Source organism: Pogoniulus pusillus, chromosome 34 (genome assembly GCF_015220805.1).
Source record: "Pogoniulus pusillus isolate bPogPus1 chromosome 34, bPogPus1.pri, whole genome shotgun sequence".
NCBI classification, from domain to species: Eukaryota; Metazoa; Chordata; class Aves; order Piciformes; family Lybiidae; genus Pogoniulus; species Pogoniulus pusillus.
Window position 1 is genome coordinate 7,033,525 of NC_087297.1, and position 16,496 is coordinate 7,050,020.

The window sequence follows — 16,496 nt, forward strand, 5'->3', positions numbered from 1 at the left end:
CAAGGAAACAAGGAGATGAAAATTTTTGAAAGTGGATGTCCAATCGTGTGTTTTGCTGCAAGGATTTGCATACAACAGCAACAAAAAAGCAAGAACCACCCAACTTTGAAAATCTGGTTTTATTAAGATACTGTTTCTCACAGCAGTGAGTAGATTGCTTTTTTCCTTCTTACAGCTTGCGATAGGAGACAACTGCATGGGAGAGGCTCCCGTGGCTGATAACAGCAGTTCTTTGTAATTTAAAAAAATCTTATTTCTGTGAACAGTACATGAATAAAATTTTGTGTGCAAAACCTATGGGAGGGAGTGAAGGCAGCGCTTCTGTCATTTAAATATAGAATATGTCGAAGCCCTTTTTAATTGCTGCAGAATGAATAAGACAAAGATTCTTTTAAAGAGGTTCAAAGCTAGATCTTTCGTTTCTTCAAGTTCCTAAGAAGCTGAGAATTGCAGAGAAGTTGCAAGGAAATTCAGATTAATTCTGCTTTTTATTCAAGCTATGGTATCTGCATGTATCTGTAATAGATTGCAGGATACCATATGTGGTCGTGAGGGTCTAGATAACTAAGAAGGATAAAATTCAGTGTTCTTTACTCCTTACTTGAAGCATTGAACTATGTCATAGGCCTGTTCATCTTAAACTGATGAACTTAAATATTCTAAATCATGCATCTGTAAAAACAAAACTATGTTGATTTTGTAGTTTTCTATAAAGTATTTACATTCTCATTCAACTTCTGATTTCATGTACAAGTTATGCTTCTGATGCATTATAATATTGATTAGGCACAAACCTGAGTGCCTCGCTCTTATTAAGAGCAGGTAAGGAGGTGTTTAACTTCATACATGTGTTTCTTGATTGAGCCTCAGTGCATAAGTAATGTTTTGTTTTCACAGTCCTTGAGTTGAAAGTCTCCTGCTTACTTCATTGAGCTCTGCAATTTCAGTGTCTTTGATATGGTAGCTTTGCTCTTACTAAAGGTGGTCTTTCCTGGTCTCTGTGCTGCAGCCAGATGAGCAAGGGATGTAAATTTATGATGTGCAGTCAGCTGGTGATAAGCAGTAGAATGGCACGAGCATATTTTATTCTGTATTGATTTGTGTATTCAAGTCTGAGCTTGTAGCAGCAATATGTTACTACTTTAATATACTTTACTTACTGCTTTATGCTGCTTATCATTGTCGGTAGATCCTTGGCAATGCTAAATGTAGTTCTTCAAAAATTCTCCTCTCCACTCTTCCATTTATAGATGAACAAGATTAATTGGCATAGTCATTTTTCAAATATATTGCAGCTTTAATTAATCTAAAGCTTTATGCTGTGGTAGTAAATCTGAATGAACAACGTATGATTTTCAGCAATCTCATTGTCATTATGTGCAATCTTTAAAAAGACACTGTCAGACTGTTCAACCTTTTCTTTTCTTTGTTTGCAATAAAGACATCCAGTTGCACATTTAGTTTTTATTACTCAGTCGAATACAATAGGAGGAAAATTCCAAAGTAACAAAGCAGATATATGGTAGAAAAGAAAATAAAAGCTTACTGACATGTCTGTGAGAGGTTATACATCAGCGCAGTTTCCAATATCATGGGGGATTTACAGCTCAATTTTGTTTTTTAAGTATCTTTCCTGTTATGATGGTTGGTTGTAAAATGTTCAGCAGGCTACCTTCTGCTACCTATAAGGAATAAACATTTTTAAGGCAAACCTTTTTTGGGATGTAGGAAATACATTGTTTTCTTCTGAGGGGTGGAAGAGAAGGAGAAATAATTGTTTTACATTTGTGCTGGTCGCAAACAGTGTTGGGCCGACAGTTGTGGACGCTTGGATCACTTTACACAGATAGCCACTTGCTCCAGTGCAGTGCTGTGGATTTTCCTTCCTAGGATTCACTGCCCTGTTCTTAGGAAAACAGTTCCCTTTGCCATTGTAAATGTATAGACTCACAGCCTGCTGGTGATGTGTTGCGATTTCGCTGAATTGGCTAGTGTAGTGTGGCATGGACACACCTTGAGTACTGTGTTCAGTTCTGGGCCCCCCAGTTTAGGAGGGACATTGAGATGCTTGAGCGTGTCCAGAGAAGGGCGACGAGGCTGGGGAGAGGCCTTGAGCACAGCCCTACGAGGAGAGGCTGAGGGAGCTGGGATTGGTTAGCCTGGAGAAGAGGAGGCTCAGGGGAGACCTTATTGCTGTCTGCAACTACCTGAAGGGTGGTTGTGGCCAGGAGGAGGTTGCTCTCTTCTCTCAGGTGGCCAGCACCAGAAGGAGAGGACACAGCCTCAGGCTGTGCCAGGGGAAATTTAGGCTGGAGGTGAGGAGAAAGTTCTTCACTGAGAGAGTCATTGGACACTGGAATGGGCTGCCTGGGGAGGTGGTGGAGTCGCCATCCCTGGGGCTGTTCAAGGCAAGGTTGGACATGGCACTTGGTGCCATGGTCTAGCCTTGAGCTCTGTGCTAAAGGGTTGGACTTGATGATCTGTGAGGTCTCTTCCAACCCTGATGATACTGTGATACTGTGACCACCAGTTGGAGAATGATGCACTCCAGCCTCAGTGCTCCTTTTCAGCAGTGGTTATTTTCTATCTTGTATTTCTGCTCTTACTTTTTCCTGCTGAGGTCTAGAATTCCCTAAACAGAATTTAATTTGGGTCTTCTGCAGACTTTTTCAAATCCAATTTAGATATGTGTCTGTTAGGAATTATGTAGATTTGGTTGATCCTGCCTTGAACTGGAGGAATGAACAAACATGTTCCTTGATCCATATTTTTGTATGAATTCTTTTGGAGCAGCTTGCAGTACATGGGCCATACATACTGTTTGAGTCCTAGTCCTAGGGGAGAATATCCAGCCAAATTCTGATAAATGTTTGATGCTGATAACCCTAGATTATGTCTTGGCTGTCTTCAGTTCCCTTTCTTCTTTGCTTGGTGAGGCTGGGGAGTTGTCTTCTCTGGATAGTATTAAAGACAGAGATTCTCAATACAAGCTAAACACCAATAACCTTTCCAAACCAGGGCAAGCAATGTTTAATATTTTTGAGTGCAACTTTAGCCCACAGCTATGGCTATTGACTTTCCTCCTTCATTGGACTTAGGACTGTAAACTCTGGAATAGGATAATATCATAGTTTTGCTGAACAGCAAAATTACTAACTAACCTCTGTAGAGTCAAGTAACTGTGATTATTCTGTTCAAGTGATTTTCAGAAGAGGTTAAAAAAATCTCTTTGTCTCATTCTGATTTCCATTTTCCAGTATGAATCTTTATTGATGTTTCTTTGTTGATCTTCATTTCAACTATGAGAACCACAGTATCAGTCCTAACACCACCTCCTTTTTCTTTTTTTCTTTGCAAGATTTGTCCACTGATTTATTGTTGTGACAGTAGTCTTTCAGAAGGCTAAGAAAAGATGCTTGCCACTGGCAGTGGCAAAGTGCTGTTTCTTCTGTGCTCCACAGTGTTGATTAATATCTATTCAGAACGGTATCTTAACATATTTTCAGAGCCAAGGGAAGCAGCAAAGTATGATCTTACTAAATCTCAAGACATTCTTACTAGATTTCCGTGTTTGTGCAGAAATCTTAACTAGTGTGTTAGCTTGAATTAAATCCCCTTTGAACTGCTGAGCAGAGTCATCAATGGAATCAAACCCATGATCTGTGCAGGGTCTGTCTTTAGCTCTGAAGTGAGATGGTACTCCTGAAAATATTAGCATCACTTCTGAGTCCTTTGATCTCTTTGACATTGTCTCTTTAAGCCTTTGCATGCTTCATCCTTGGAGCTATTGACTTAAAAATAAAACCTACTCCGAATGCTGCGGTTTCTGTAAATAGGTTAAATGAGCTGGCAACTGTCTTCTGTTGTTTATCGTTTTCAAGTTTCTTGTTCTATTGTTTATGCTTGTAGACAGAAATTTTAACTTCCTTTCTCTTTAAAAGTAATTCCAAGATGCCATTGTGATTCATAATTATTAACAAGCCATAGTTTTTTATCTTCCACTTAAAGCACATGCCCTCCAATAACCAAAAGCTCTTAAATATTTCCCTGAAAGAAACACATTTTTTTGTCTTAAGGCTTTGATTGTTAGCAGAGAGAACATTTAAGAGGCTTCTGTGGTTGCATATGTCTGATGGAATTTATTTGGGAGCCTCTTCAGCTGAAGGGGTGCATTGTTTTGTCTCGAAGGTAGTTACTCTTTGCAACAGACTGAAAGGAAGCCTTGATGGGAAGAGAGAGAGAGAAAGCTATTCTCCCTCTTTTGCTTGGCATTATTAGGTTGATTTTTATGCCTCTACAGATGTGGCTTTTGGCTGTAGAGCAGTGAAAGAAAGAAACTTCCAGTACAACCTGTCGTTTTGCATAAATTCACTTCAGATACCTCTTTGAAAAGCTTTTCTTCACAGCATTACAAATGGCCTAATTTGGTTGCCAGTTGCAATAGCAGCAATTCACCAACTGAAAATCTCAGGCTTACTCCTCCTTGCATAGGCATCCTCTCTATTGTTAAACCACGGTGCTGTCTGACTGGCTCAAAGACGATGCATCTCCTGCATTATTGCATAAATAATGAAACTTGCATAATCTGTCACCTCTGTGATAATTATCTTTTTGGTAGTGGTGTAGCCCTAAAACAACTTTGGAATTGACTCAAGCCTAAGAGTGGTGGTGTAAATTACCTTACCATTAGGTCCAAGCCAGGTTGCTTATGTCAGTACAACGGTAATTCTGTCTTTAGTTTTGGGTGTTAATGAAACAGATGTAAAGTAATAAAACCTCAAATGTTTTCATTTGCAAATTTAGCAATTGCAAAGGCAGCAGAATTGTAATTTATTAGTCATGCTGCTTCTTCCATTATACCTGTATTTCGAGATAAGGCATTAACCTACTCTGAGTGTATTTTCTTTGCCTGAGCCACCATTATGTTCATTTTTGCTCCATATTGCAGTTCTTAGAAATTAGCTAGGGTATTTTTTTTGTTGTTGCTTTAATGCTGCCCCTCTTCCTTTCACAGGAGCCTCTGTCTAGGGATTTAGATAAATACTCCAATAAAATCAGTCTCTGTTTCAGCATTTTTTAATCAAATTACCCAAATTGCTGAATTTAAGACTCCCTTAATATGTTAATGCCACATTCAAGATATTATATTTTTTAATACAAGAAACACAACAGCTATGTAACAAATAACGTATGGCAGTGGAGGTGCTGATGATCTCAGAGGATTATCTAGTTATTCTGTGAAGTGAGGGCAACACTGTTAAAGGATATTTTATTTTGAAGCAGGAGGTGAACATCAGCTGTGTCTAAACAGTGTACACTTGTCAACAAATTCAGTGTTTCTCATCTGCAGTGTAATATTCCTTTAGCAATACATTTTGATGGTTCATGTAAGAATCTAAGTTGTGTGTCCTAAAGTGTGTATTGTGTGATAAATGTCTTCCCATATTTCTCCTAGAAAGTGCAACTTCTTTTAGCAATATTTCAGTAGATATGCTACAGAGCTTTTTTTCTTCAATATGTCTGTATTTCAAAGAGTATTTGTGCATTAAATTTAGTGTCTTTCAGAAAGAGGAATTAAATAGGCTATCTTAAGAGACCTAAACACGATCAAAGCAATCAGACACTGACAGAAGTTACTTTAGGAAAACCTCACCAGATCTTTAATCCCTATTCCCAGCAATGCAAGTTTTTGATTTCTTTGTTTGGGGTGGATTTTTTGTTTGTTTTGGTGGTTTTCTCATTTGTGTGTTTAGTATTTTACCTAAAGTGTAGTGCTTTAAGCCTGGCTTCTTTTTGTAAATGACTAAAGAGAGCTTCCACAGTCTACAAAGTGTTTTTCTGTTCTTTTATCCAAAGTTTGCCTGCAGTTCTATAAACTGAACCATGGCTCTGTGGGAGGTAGGTAGATACAGACGTTCAATTTTACTACCTTTATCAGCCTGCTTTGCCAGCATCTTTTGAAGAGGAGCAAGGACATAGAAGAGCTTTCCAGTAATAATTGGCCATTGTTGTTCAGAGTCCAAACATACAAAAATATGTTTGGGAAGCTAAGATTTGACAGAGTGTGTTCCAAAATGAAGATCTGCCACGTGCTAACGAAGTACACATACTGGTATTTTAAAACAGAAGTCAGAAAAGAGCTGCCAGAGAGCTTAATGTCATTGTATGCTTGTTAGGGGCAAAATGTGAGAAGAATTACTGAGTACCCGACAACCTTGTTCAGCTCTCTTGTGCTCAGCAAAGGCAGGAATAATCCACTGTGTTTCCTTTAGGAAGTATTTGGGCAAATGCGATTCAACACATAAGCCTGTCAGGAGCAGCCATATATATCAAACCTTCAAACACAGAATGATATGGAGGCTTTAGCTAGGAGAAGTCACCTTTTGAACAAACATTCTGGTAAAATATTCTTAGGAAAAGAGTTTAATCTGTTGAAGACTTAAAACCTACAGTGAAAATTGAAGTCTGACTGGGAACTTGAAGACATGCCTGGTGTAATGGATTTATGAGCTTTTGTTGCAACGTCTGAGTAACTCAAGAAGCTGCTTTTCCTTGCAGGTGTAAAATGAATTATTCTAGGTTTCAACTTGCTAGTTACTGATAGAGATTTATTTGTTGGGGATGGATTTTTTTGTTTGTTTTTGGCATTTCTGTTTTGTTCTCTTTGTTTTTCTTTTGCATTGGAAAGTTAGTATTTAAGCCTCTTATTTATTACTGCTTTGAAATTCATTTATCCCGCAGCTCACTTTTGTTTTTATTTCTAAGCACTCTGTCTTAAGGGACATGCACAACATCCCACAAAATGGTATAATCTTTTTTAATGCTATTTCTAGTATTCCATAGCAACTAGGGGGGAAAAAAAAAGCCCAAAGCCTAGGCTGAACACTACAACACAGGCAATTCATTACAGATTTTCCACTTAGTATTCAGTAAATTGTCAAGTCCTTATTTTTGTCATTAGCATATTTTTCACAGAGCAGAAGCATAGCCATTTCTGGCAGACTGAATTAAATGTGTTTTACTTGAATGTGAGAGAAGAAAACGTTGTCAGGCTTTCTATGAAAGCATCATTTTCTAGTAATAATTTGTTTTCTGGAACAGTTTGCTCTGGATGTGTTTATGTTTCTATAAAAATCTAGGGATGTGTTTCAGTCTACCTGTAATTAAGCCATTTCTTAACTGAAGGGAAAAATAGGGATATAATTAATGTATCTAATTTTTTTCCCCTTCATGTTGCATGAGAATTTACTGCTTCTCTTATAGTCATGCACTGGCATGTTTAATTTCAAGTTTTGAAGTGTGTTTTTGTAGAACCAAGACTTAAAAAGGCCTCATAATTTTGCTGTCCAAGAACTGTGAGGAAGATGAGATAGAAAATTTGCTACATATGTGAATTTCTTTTCTGTCTTAAGGCTAGCTGATAGCAATTCCAGGTTATTTATTTTGAGTCTTATAGGTAGTCTTTCTAATTACTGTGAAATTAAATTACATGCACGCTCTTCATTTAAAAACAGACCTTGAAAAGTGCCTAAGTATGTTTTGCTTGCTTGCATACTATCATTTGAAGGAAAAATATGTTTTATGCAAGACCGGACTTTTTTTGCAGTGGTATAGAAGGCTCTCATCTTCTGCTTGCGATCCCAATAAACTCTGCATCTGCCAGAGAGGCTATATGCTAGAACCAGTAATTGGCTGGCTGGCAAATATTTGCTCTATCAACAGAACTGAGAACCAAAATGTATATCTAAAATTTAACTGTAAATAAAAGGACTTAAACGCTGTATGTGTTTGTGTGCCTGACTGTGTGAATACACCTACTGGCACAAATCAACCTTGGTATAGATACACATGCACTTACATGGTTATAAAGCTGTGCATCACTAAATTAGACCCAAATACATTCTCTGCTCTCATTCAAGTAGGAAAGACTATGGAGAAGAGCTCAAAAGATTCCTAAGTTCTATTTTCTTGCTTGCCCTCAATAGCTAAAAGAGATGACAAATTGATTTTTTTCCTTCTGTGTTTCTTTTAGGTTTAATTTTATTTGTAATAAGTGAAAAGGAAGAAGGGATCTATTAGCTCTTGCGTTGGAAGGCAGTACTTACTAAAGAAAAAACAAGTATAAATAGCTGAGTCACCCCCCTCAGCATCTCACAGCATCCATACCTACTGCCCTGTCTTTTGCATGCTTCAATAAGCTTGTTTCAGCTGTGCTTATCTGCCATCAGGAGTCTATCAAGGTACACCTTGTTGTATCTTCTTTTCCCTGGAAGTTTCATTTGCACAGTTTTATATTTCATTTAAAAATAAAACAAGTGCAGGATCTAGACAATTGCTGTTTGCTCTTGCAGATGACTCCTGTTACTTGGTATTGCTTTCTTTCCTTATGTTACCAGTACACCTGGAGGTTTTGTTTTATAGACTACTGAGTACTTTAGGCAGATGGAATAATTATGCCAAAAATAACATGTGTACTCTGCAGTCATCACCAAAGGAAGAAAACCCTGTGATCCATAAAGGACAGCAAGGAACTTCTTGGGAAGACATTTTCAAGAATATATGACAAGCACGAAGCTGTTGGTTTGATCTGAGCCTTTAGGCTGCTCACTTTCAGTCAGGGAATCTTTGCTTGGCCAGGGAAAATTAGGCAGTTTCAAACTGTGTGTGCTCCTAACTGTCTGTCCCCTTCAGCAAACTCAACAGCAAACTCCATCCAACCCTTCCTCTTCCCCTGTTTGTAGGAGTAGCTGAAGGGTATTCATGTAAACAATTGCATCAGAACAGCATTCAGTCAGATGTACTGAACTGTGTAAACTAAGGCAGCAGCGATACAGGATTATTTGTGCCCAGGCTTGCAACCCAGGCATTCACAATGTGATTGCTACTGTCAATTGATTTAATATGATATTATCTATACAATTATTTGTTAAAAATATTTAGACACAGTAATTTGGATGACAAAACAATTTCTGGTTAAGGCTGACTGTTGTTTGTGTGAATAATGTGTTTGTGCTGCATTATGTTACATTTCCTTGGCTCACTCTTTCTGTGTGTATGGCTCAGTTCCTGTCTTCAAAGGGTCTTTATTAATGACTTCAGCAGATCAAGCTGCTCAGATGGAATGATGAGCCCATCAAGAATGGCCAATCTGAAACTTATATTAGTTGTCAAGACTTCATTTTTTACAAATTATTTGCTGGTTCCTATTGTTATCATCTCAAAGTGTTGCCTGTGACATTTTGAAATTGGGTTGACTTTCAGTTATAAGCTAAGTAGAAACTTAACTCTCAATTCCAGACTTAATGAGCTGCCATAAGTCAAAAAAGAGTAAGGAGATCCGCTAACAGTATGAACTGCAACAGCTGGATTAAGTTAAGACACAAAAATAAAAGTATATGCTTAGTCCTCTGGGGGAAGGAAAGAGCCTTTTGCTATGCTGCTTTGCCAAGTTAAACTCCCTTACGTACAACAAGCATTACTTAAACATTTCATAGCCACCCAAATATTTTAATTTGACCCTATACAATAAATCATGTCGTTGTATTTTTAAAGGTACAGGATGTACTGTGAGCTCCCACTCTCTGTTTATTTTCAGGCTTTCCTTACAGGTAACAGCTCCTAGCAAAAATATTTTAAGGACATAATGACACTTATTACTCAGCAAAGTTGTAGCAGTTGAATTTATTTTAACATAAAGTGTGAAAGTATCCTCTTGCTTACACAAGTATTTTTGTAGGAATAAATACTTCTAGAAAACAGTAATTTGCTTTTATAGCTAATCTTTATTTATTTATGATTACTCCCAGCTTCCTTATTCTTTGTGTCAGTTTGATTTTTCTGCCTGTATTGGTTGTTGAATAAAACATTATCAAGTGCTGAATTGCTCTTCAAATACAAGAATACTGAAAAAAAGGGCTTTTGTGAGGGAAAGAATGTTTCTTTCCATTCAGTTTCTTTCCCATGACACAATTGATTTTAGAAATACTTTTATTTTGTAATTTAAGTGTAAAGTGAACATAAATAGATCCTTCTTGTGTAGTCTGTAACTTCCTTCTCTTTTCAAATTGGATACAGTGTTGTGAATACGAAAAGTAAACATGATATTTTGGCTCAATGATCTCGGAATTTGACACTGAGTTTCAAAGTTCTTCACTGCTTCAGTTAGAAATCATGCCCTAATTGAAAACTGGGGAAAAGAAACAATTTTAAAAACTGTGAAGACTTCTCTGAATTTTCATCATTGGCAAGTAGTAGAGTATGATTCATTTGCTTTGTTTTGAATAGGAAGGAGCAAAAGAGAAGAAGAGCAGAGGCAAGGAAAGATAAAAGGACAGAAAATAGAGAGTGATATGAGGGAAGAAAAGAGACGGAAAAGAGAGAGAAGGGGAGGAAAGACAGATGAAAGAGAAGAAAGAATGAAAGAGACATAGAGGGAAAGAAAAGACTGAAAAATAACAGATAAGTAGAAAGCAAAGAACAGAGAGAACGTGCAAGAAGGAGATGAAAAGACAGGGAGGGAGAGAAGATAAAAAGGAAGGAAGAGATAGAGGGAAAAAGTTACAGGCGCAGATCGAAAAGGAGAGGAATAAAAGGATAAGAGAAAAAGCAGAAAAGAAATAGAAGAGAATGAAAAGAAAAAGAAGAAAGAAAAGTAGACAAAGGAAAATGAGAGAGAAGAAAGAATAAGAAAGGGAACAAGTCCAAGCAAGCCCACTGTGGTTGAAGAGTTTGTAACTGACGCTGTTAGCAGCAAAGTTAAATGTTTAAACTGTCTGGAGAAGCTTGTATGTGGTAACCAAGGCCCTGGAAATGACTTTCCATCAAGTAAAAAACTGTAAAATACTTCTATTAAAATAACTCTGGTTTGGTGGCTGCAGCATTGCCGTTCAATGAACAGATGAATTCTTTCCAGGTGAAAATTTCCACAGAAATTGTAACAACCATTAAAACCTTCCATACTGATTTGGGAAATTGATTACTTGGGCAGATGGATGGTGTGACTGAACATAACAAACTCCAACAGGCCAGTTTGTTGACATATGTCAATTTTTAAGACTTAATAAAGTTAATTAAAAAAATTGAATTAGCGTAGCTCCAAATTGCTAAGATTTTTGCTAGTGAGAGTAAAGGAAGTAAAAGAAATCAATTCTGAGTTCAGTGTAGTAATTTGCTGTCCCTTCTATTAGGGGGAAATTTTATTTAACAGAGTAACCTTGTATTGTAGTGTGGTAGCTCAACACTGAGTAACAGAGTCAAGATTTAAAGATCTCTGAAGTGAAAAAAAGAAATCCATAATTCTCAATATATGTACAGAATAGTTTTACACTGTACAGCAGTTAGTAAATTCACTCAGCAATGCTTGTTATTTCCTTTAAGTGGCTAAGGGCAATGAAGCTGGTGAGAGGCCTGGAACGCAAGCCCTATGAGGAGAGGCTGAGACGTTGTTTAACCTGGAGAAGAGGAGGCTCAGGGATGACCTCATTGCTGTCTACGACTACCTGAAGGGAGGCTATAGCCAGGTGGGGTTGGTCTCTTCTGCCAGGCAACCAGCAACAGAATGAGGGGACACAGTCACAAGTTGTGCTGGAAGAGGTCTAGTCTGGATGTTAGGAGGAAATTGTTGCCAGAGAGAGTGATTGGTGTTGGAATGGGCTGCCCAGGGAGGTGGTGGAGTCGCCATCCTGGGAGGTGTTCAAGGAAAGCCTGGATGGGGCACTTAGTGCCATGGTCTAGTTGATTGGACAGGGCTGGATGCTAGGTTGGACTGGATGATCTTGGAGGTCTCTTCCAACCTGGTTGATTCTATGAAATATTGCCACAGTTTAAGCCTTTTCTCACAAATATACTTCCCATTTAAAATTTAATAGGCCTTAACTGCATGTTGTGTTTTGCCTCTTGTATTTTCTTGTTGCTTGGGGAGGGTAGAAGGATGTGTCTGTGCATAAACATCTCCTCTAATTGTATGAAATTATTTGCAATGGCTTTGAATGGTGATGCTAGGAAACTGCATTGAGAGCAGAGACATGACATGAAGGTAGAGTGAAGGATGTGTGGGGCTCGTTTGCTCTTGGTAAAGCAGCTGGATGCTACCTCCTCCTCTCCCCTCCTGTGCCTTCTCGTGCTAGATGCAGCAACCCAAGGGGTTACAGCTCCAGTGGGCCAGCAGCATCTGGCATGTAGAGGAGTGGCGGAGGGAGCACTGACCAAAGGTGAAACGCAGCTTTTGCTCTGAGGAGTCTGAAATGGGAACCCCTTGTGTCAGTCTGAGGCCATCCTTCTCCGGTTACTGTAAGCTGATACTGCAGCTGAGAGAATAACGCTGTTTGCTCCAAGCTGCTTTTCTTCTTCTGGGTTGCCCTTCTCTCTGGTTGCTGGCACAAACCTTCACATGGCTGCTTGGGGTGATCATCAAGAGTTAAAGAAAACAAAAGTAGAGAGAGGAACGGGCTGGGGAGAACATGTCATGGAGGCAGGCAGATGTGGTCTGCCCTAAAGAGAAACCACTCAGGATGCTGCTTTGAGTGGCAGAGCTGGCTGAAGTGGCATGAGCCCAGTGTTGGTGCAGTCCAGTGGGGAAAGCAGAAACTGCTGCCCTGCCTTATAGCCAGGTACCCAGATGCACTCACTGCAGTAACTGCAGGGCACTGTCTTGCTGCTGCCATGTCTGCACTAACAAAAGGCCCTGCTGTGGATGGTAGAGATGGCTGGAGATTCTAGTCAGGGGAGCAGTGTGGCTGGAGGCTATGGCTGCATCAGGATTATGCTCCTGGTATAGCTTAATAAACTTAGCCTTTTGAACAAGATTTGGCCCACAGTAGTTTTCTCACGACGTTGTTCTGCATTCTTTTCAGTTTTCCATGTGCAACAGAATTGATGAAGCTGCATGGGCTTCCTCTGGATGGTGCAGCTCAGAAGTCATGTGCTATGGCTGTGTGCTTTGTCACACTGTTAGACATCTCCAGCAGAGTCAGGTAGTCCGAGACCTAGCAATTGCAATGATTTCCAGGCTCCTTCACTCAGGGAAGATATTCTGGGAGCTCCTGCTTCTGGGGACTTCTGTGACTTGCTGCTGCAGGTTGGAGACAGCCTATGGGGCATTTGCCCTGTCTGCTCTATCATTTTTTTCTGGCTGTGATCAACTGATGTATTTCTTCTTCAGCTGGCCACTGATCAGTGTCAAGCACCTATATGACGAATGCTTGAGGAGTAGATGTATATCTGGTGGGCAAGAGTGCAGCTCCTAAAACCCAGAAGAAGAGAAGCTCCCATGGATTGGATGGGGAGGTGGCCCAGGGAGTTCCCATGACTATCCGCAACTCGCAAATGGGAGTAGAGAAAACAAAGCCAGGATTTGCTTGAAGGTCGCACAGTGACAGCATGAGGAGCAAAAAATGAGAGGTGACAGACAGAAATAGGAGCCTGGAAAATTCTGAGTTGATAGTAAGGAAAATGTTCTCCCAGTGAGAGCAGTTAAGTACAGGAGAAGGTTGTCCAGAGAGGCCATCAAGTCTCCAGTCTTGAATATTGCACAAAACTTGACTGGCCCAGATCCAAGTGGCTCTGCTCTCGAGGAGGAGGTTGGACTAGATGACTTCTGCAAGTTCCTTCCAATGTAAATCAGGCTACAATTATAGAAGTGTGTAAAAGTTGGTGGAGTTGAATGTTCTTAAAAATAGCTCTGACCTTTTAGGGGGGAGCTGGGGTGCATTTTTTTGTGTTGCATTTGACTAACCAGTTATGTCTCAATAACACACACAAGATAGTCTTAAAGCACTGCAGAGGAAATTGTGGAGACTGGCCAATTAAAAAGCCAAATTAAACAAGAGAACTTGGGATAACTTCATAGAGGTCCCTTGTGTAGGGTGATTAAGTTTTAGAAGCCAAAAGGCATTTGGTGATTACTGACTGTCTTGTTCAGCACAGTCACTTTACTTTCCACCTTAACTTTTTTTCTGAGGACTAAGCTTCCCCCAGCTTGAAGCCAAGAACATTTGGAAGGTTGGGGTGGTTTTCCTTTTTTTCATGTTGTGCATTGCACGTTTCGTGGCAGTGTTTTTCTTGGGTGTAGTACATTTTTGATTGTAGCACAGTCGTTACTTCATTTTTCTAAACATATGTATTTAAAACCCACAAGGGCCTGTGAAAGCTGATACTAAAATAAGACATCATATATATCAAACCCATAGGTTTTTTAAGAAGGCAGTTTTTCAACCTCCCCTCCAGAATTTCTTTCATGTGGCAGGAATCCATTTTCTCTCCCCCCCCCCCCCCTTCCCCCTTTCTTTATAATTCTGTCTTTCATGATGATCGTTGGTATTAGAGTAGAAAATGCTGTTTGATGAAATCAGTTAAAACTATTAAAAGGAAATAGGTTATTGAAAGAGAAAAGAAAAGATGTATATTCTCCAATAGAAAGCAGCAATCAGAGAGAACTATTATTTGACCAGTATAAAATTTGCTACCACAAAGAAATCAAATAGCTTCTTTCAAGTGATGTTGAATGAGGAGGGTGTTGTCAGTCCAGAGGACACCTTAGCTGTCGTGACCATCACTGAGGCATGCTCCATTCTTCTTCTTTTGGGGATAATTTTCTTTCTGAAACATTTTTCTTTCAGGATGATTTCAAAAGGTACTCTTTAATCCTTGCCTGTGACTTTCAAAAACACATTCAAAATGGCCTTTTAATTTTTTTTCCATAGCCATTACTTTTATTTTCTTACATTATTTGTATTGCATCTAACAAAACAGTGAGAATTCAAAGGATAGAGATACATTTATTATATATCCTCACTGTGGGATTTTTTCTTCCCAAAAAAAGACACCCCTGGGTTTTCCCCAGGTGTTAGAGAACACAGAAAAGTGTAAACATGCTCTATAAAACTTGTGTTCTCATTTCCTCTCTGGTGGGGGAATGCTTGTTGCCATATGTGAATATCATTTACAGAGGTGTCACGGTGTTTCAAGCAGGCTTGTCCAAACATTCAAGATATTGAGGGAGACCTGCTCAGCAGCATGGCTGGCAAAGGGCAAGGGTAAGCGACAGAAATAATGGGGAGGGATATTTAAATTTCAGGGAAGCAAGTTTGTCTCTTTCTGCCTGGAGTTTGTAACATGGCATTGATAGGTTTGTGTGCTTTTTGTCTTCTCAAATTTACCTGATGTGCTGCTAGCAGTACATTGGAAATTGAGTGAATTTGTATCTCCACAGGATTTTTTTCCTTCAACAAAATTCTTTGATGAAAAAAATATCAGGGGAAAAATCCACAGCAATAACTGTGCAAAATTCTCTTCAGTTAAATTTCACATAGGCTCTGGAACTTCTGTATGTGATATCACAGAGAAAATGATTTAAAAGTAGCAAAGAAAAAGCCTTGGTGGTTTAAAAAGCACAAAGATTTGTGATGAACATTTGTTCCTGTGGCTTTTCATTTTATTGTTTTAGAGGAGTTGTAATAAAGCTCTGGTTTCACCACAGATGAGTTCCATTTGTGGTTTGGGTTTGTGTTGTTTTTTTTTTCTGGAACATTGCTGTGGCTATTGTCACCAAGTTTGACACCATCAGAAGTTTCCCCAGGCTGCCAGCTGCAGGAGATACAATACACTTTGCTCTAGATATCAAAAAGATTCCTTGTCAGTGTTGTAGGCTACCAGAGCTTCACGAGCCCTGGCCTCAGACCACAGAGTGCTCTAAAGGTAAGGGTGGGAATGCTGAGCTTGACTGAAATGCCTATCAAAAGCTGTTGTACAGAGCAGAGGGCAAGTCTGATGTTTTCAGTAGTCTTTATCTCTGAGGAAAAAAAAGAAAGATCAGATATTATACTACAGTGCTGCAACACAGCTAAGAGGCAAAAAAACCCCTAAGCCTGTGTCATCGCTTACAAAAGTGAGCCAAACTTTTAGCTCCTGAGAGGGAATTAGAATTAAAATTTATGGCTAGTCATGCATGGAGCTTTGCTTTACCAAGAAGCTTAACTATCATCTCAGATCATGTGGTTGGTTAGTCACTCGTGACTGCCTGTGGGTGAGTGCAACCAGTCTGGGAACTCTTCAACAAAGAAAACAACCTTTTCTTACCAGTGTCCCTCTGCCCTTTCATCACCATCTCTTTCAGCTGGCAGTTCCATTCAGTTGTCCACCTTGGTTTTTACATGAGGTTTGGTACCTTTGTGCCGTGTTGTGTGTGCTAATGTCACATAATAGCTGCACACATTGGCTGTGTGCAGATGTACAAAAGGCCCAGAGGGAGATTGGTTCTTGCAGAAGGATCCTGGAAATCGTAAAAATAGGTCCTAAAGGTGGTGGCACAAACTGCAAGAATTGTGTCTTTATATCCTTTCACAGAAGACTTGAGTAATCTGTGTGTGTCTCTCTGGATGGGTGCAAACCACTCCTCCAAGCAGAGACTGGTAAGACATAGAGGAGACCTCTTAGTTCTGTGAAAGCAGCTTTACTTCTGACTCCTTCCCTGCTGCCAGGTTTGGTGAATTTGAAATGTG

General features: G+C 39.4%; 1 protein-coding gene across 1 annotated transcript in view; it reads left to right on the plus strand.

Moving 5' to 3' along the window:
- ASXL3 (ASXL transcriptional regulator 3) overlaps positions 1-16,496 on the plus strand; it is a 129,078-nt gene that overhangs the window by 26,765 nt on the left and 85,817 nt on the right. Inside the window, exon 4 of the mRNA XM_064170724.1 lies at positions 2,324-2,326. Coding sequence (XP_064026794.1) covers positions 2,324-2,326 — 3 coding nt within the window. The remainder of the gene's footprint in view (positions 1-2,323; positions 2,327-16,496) is intronic.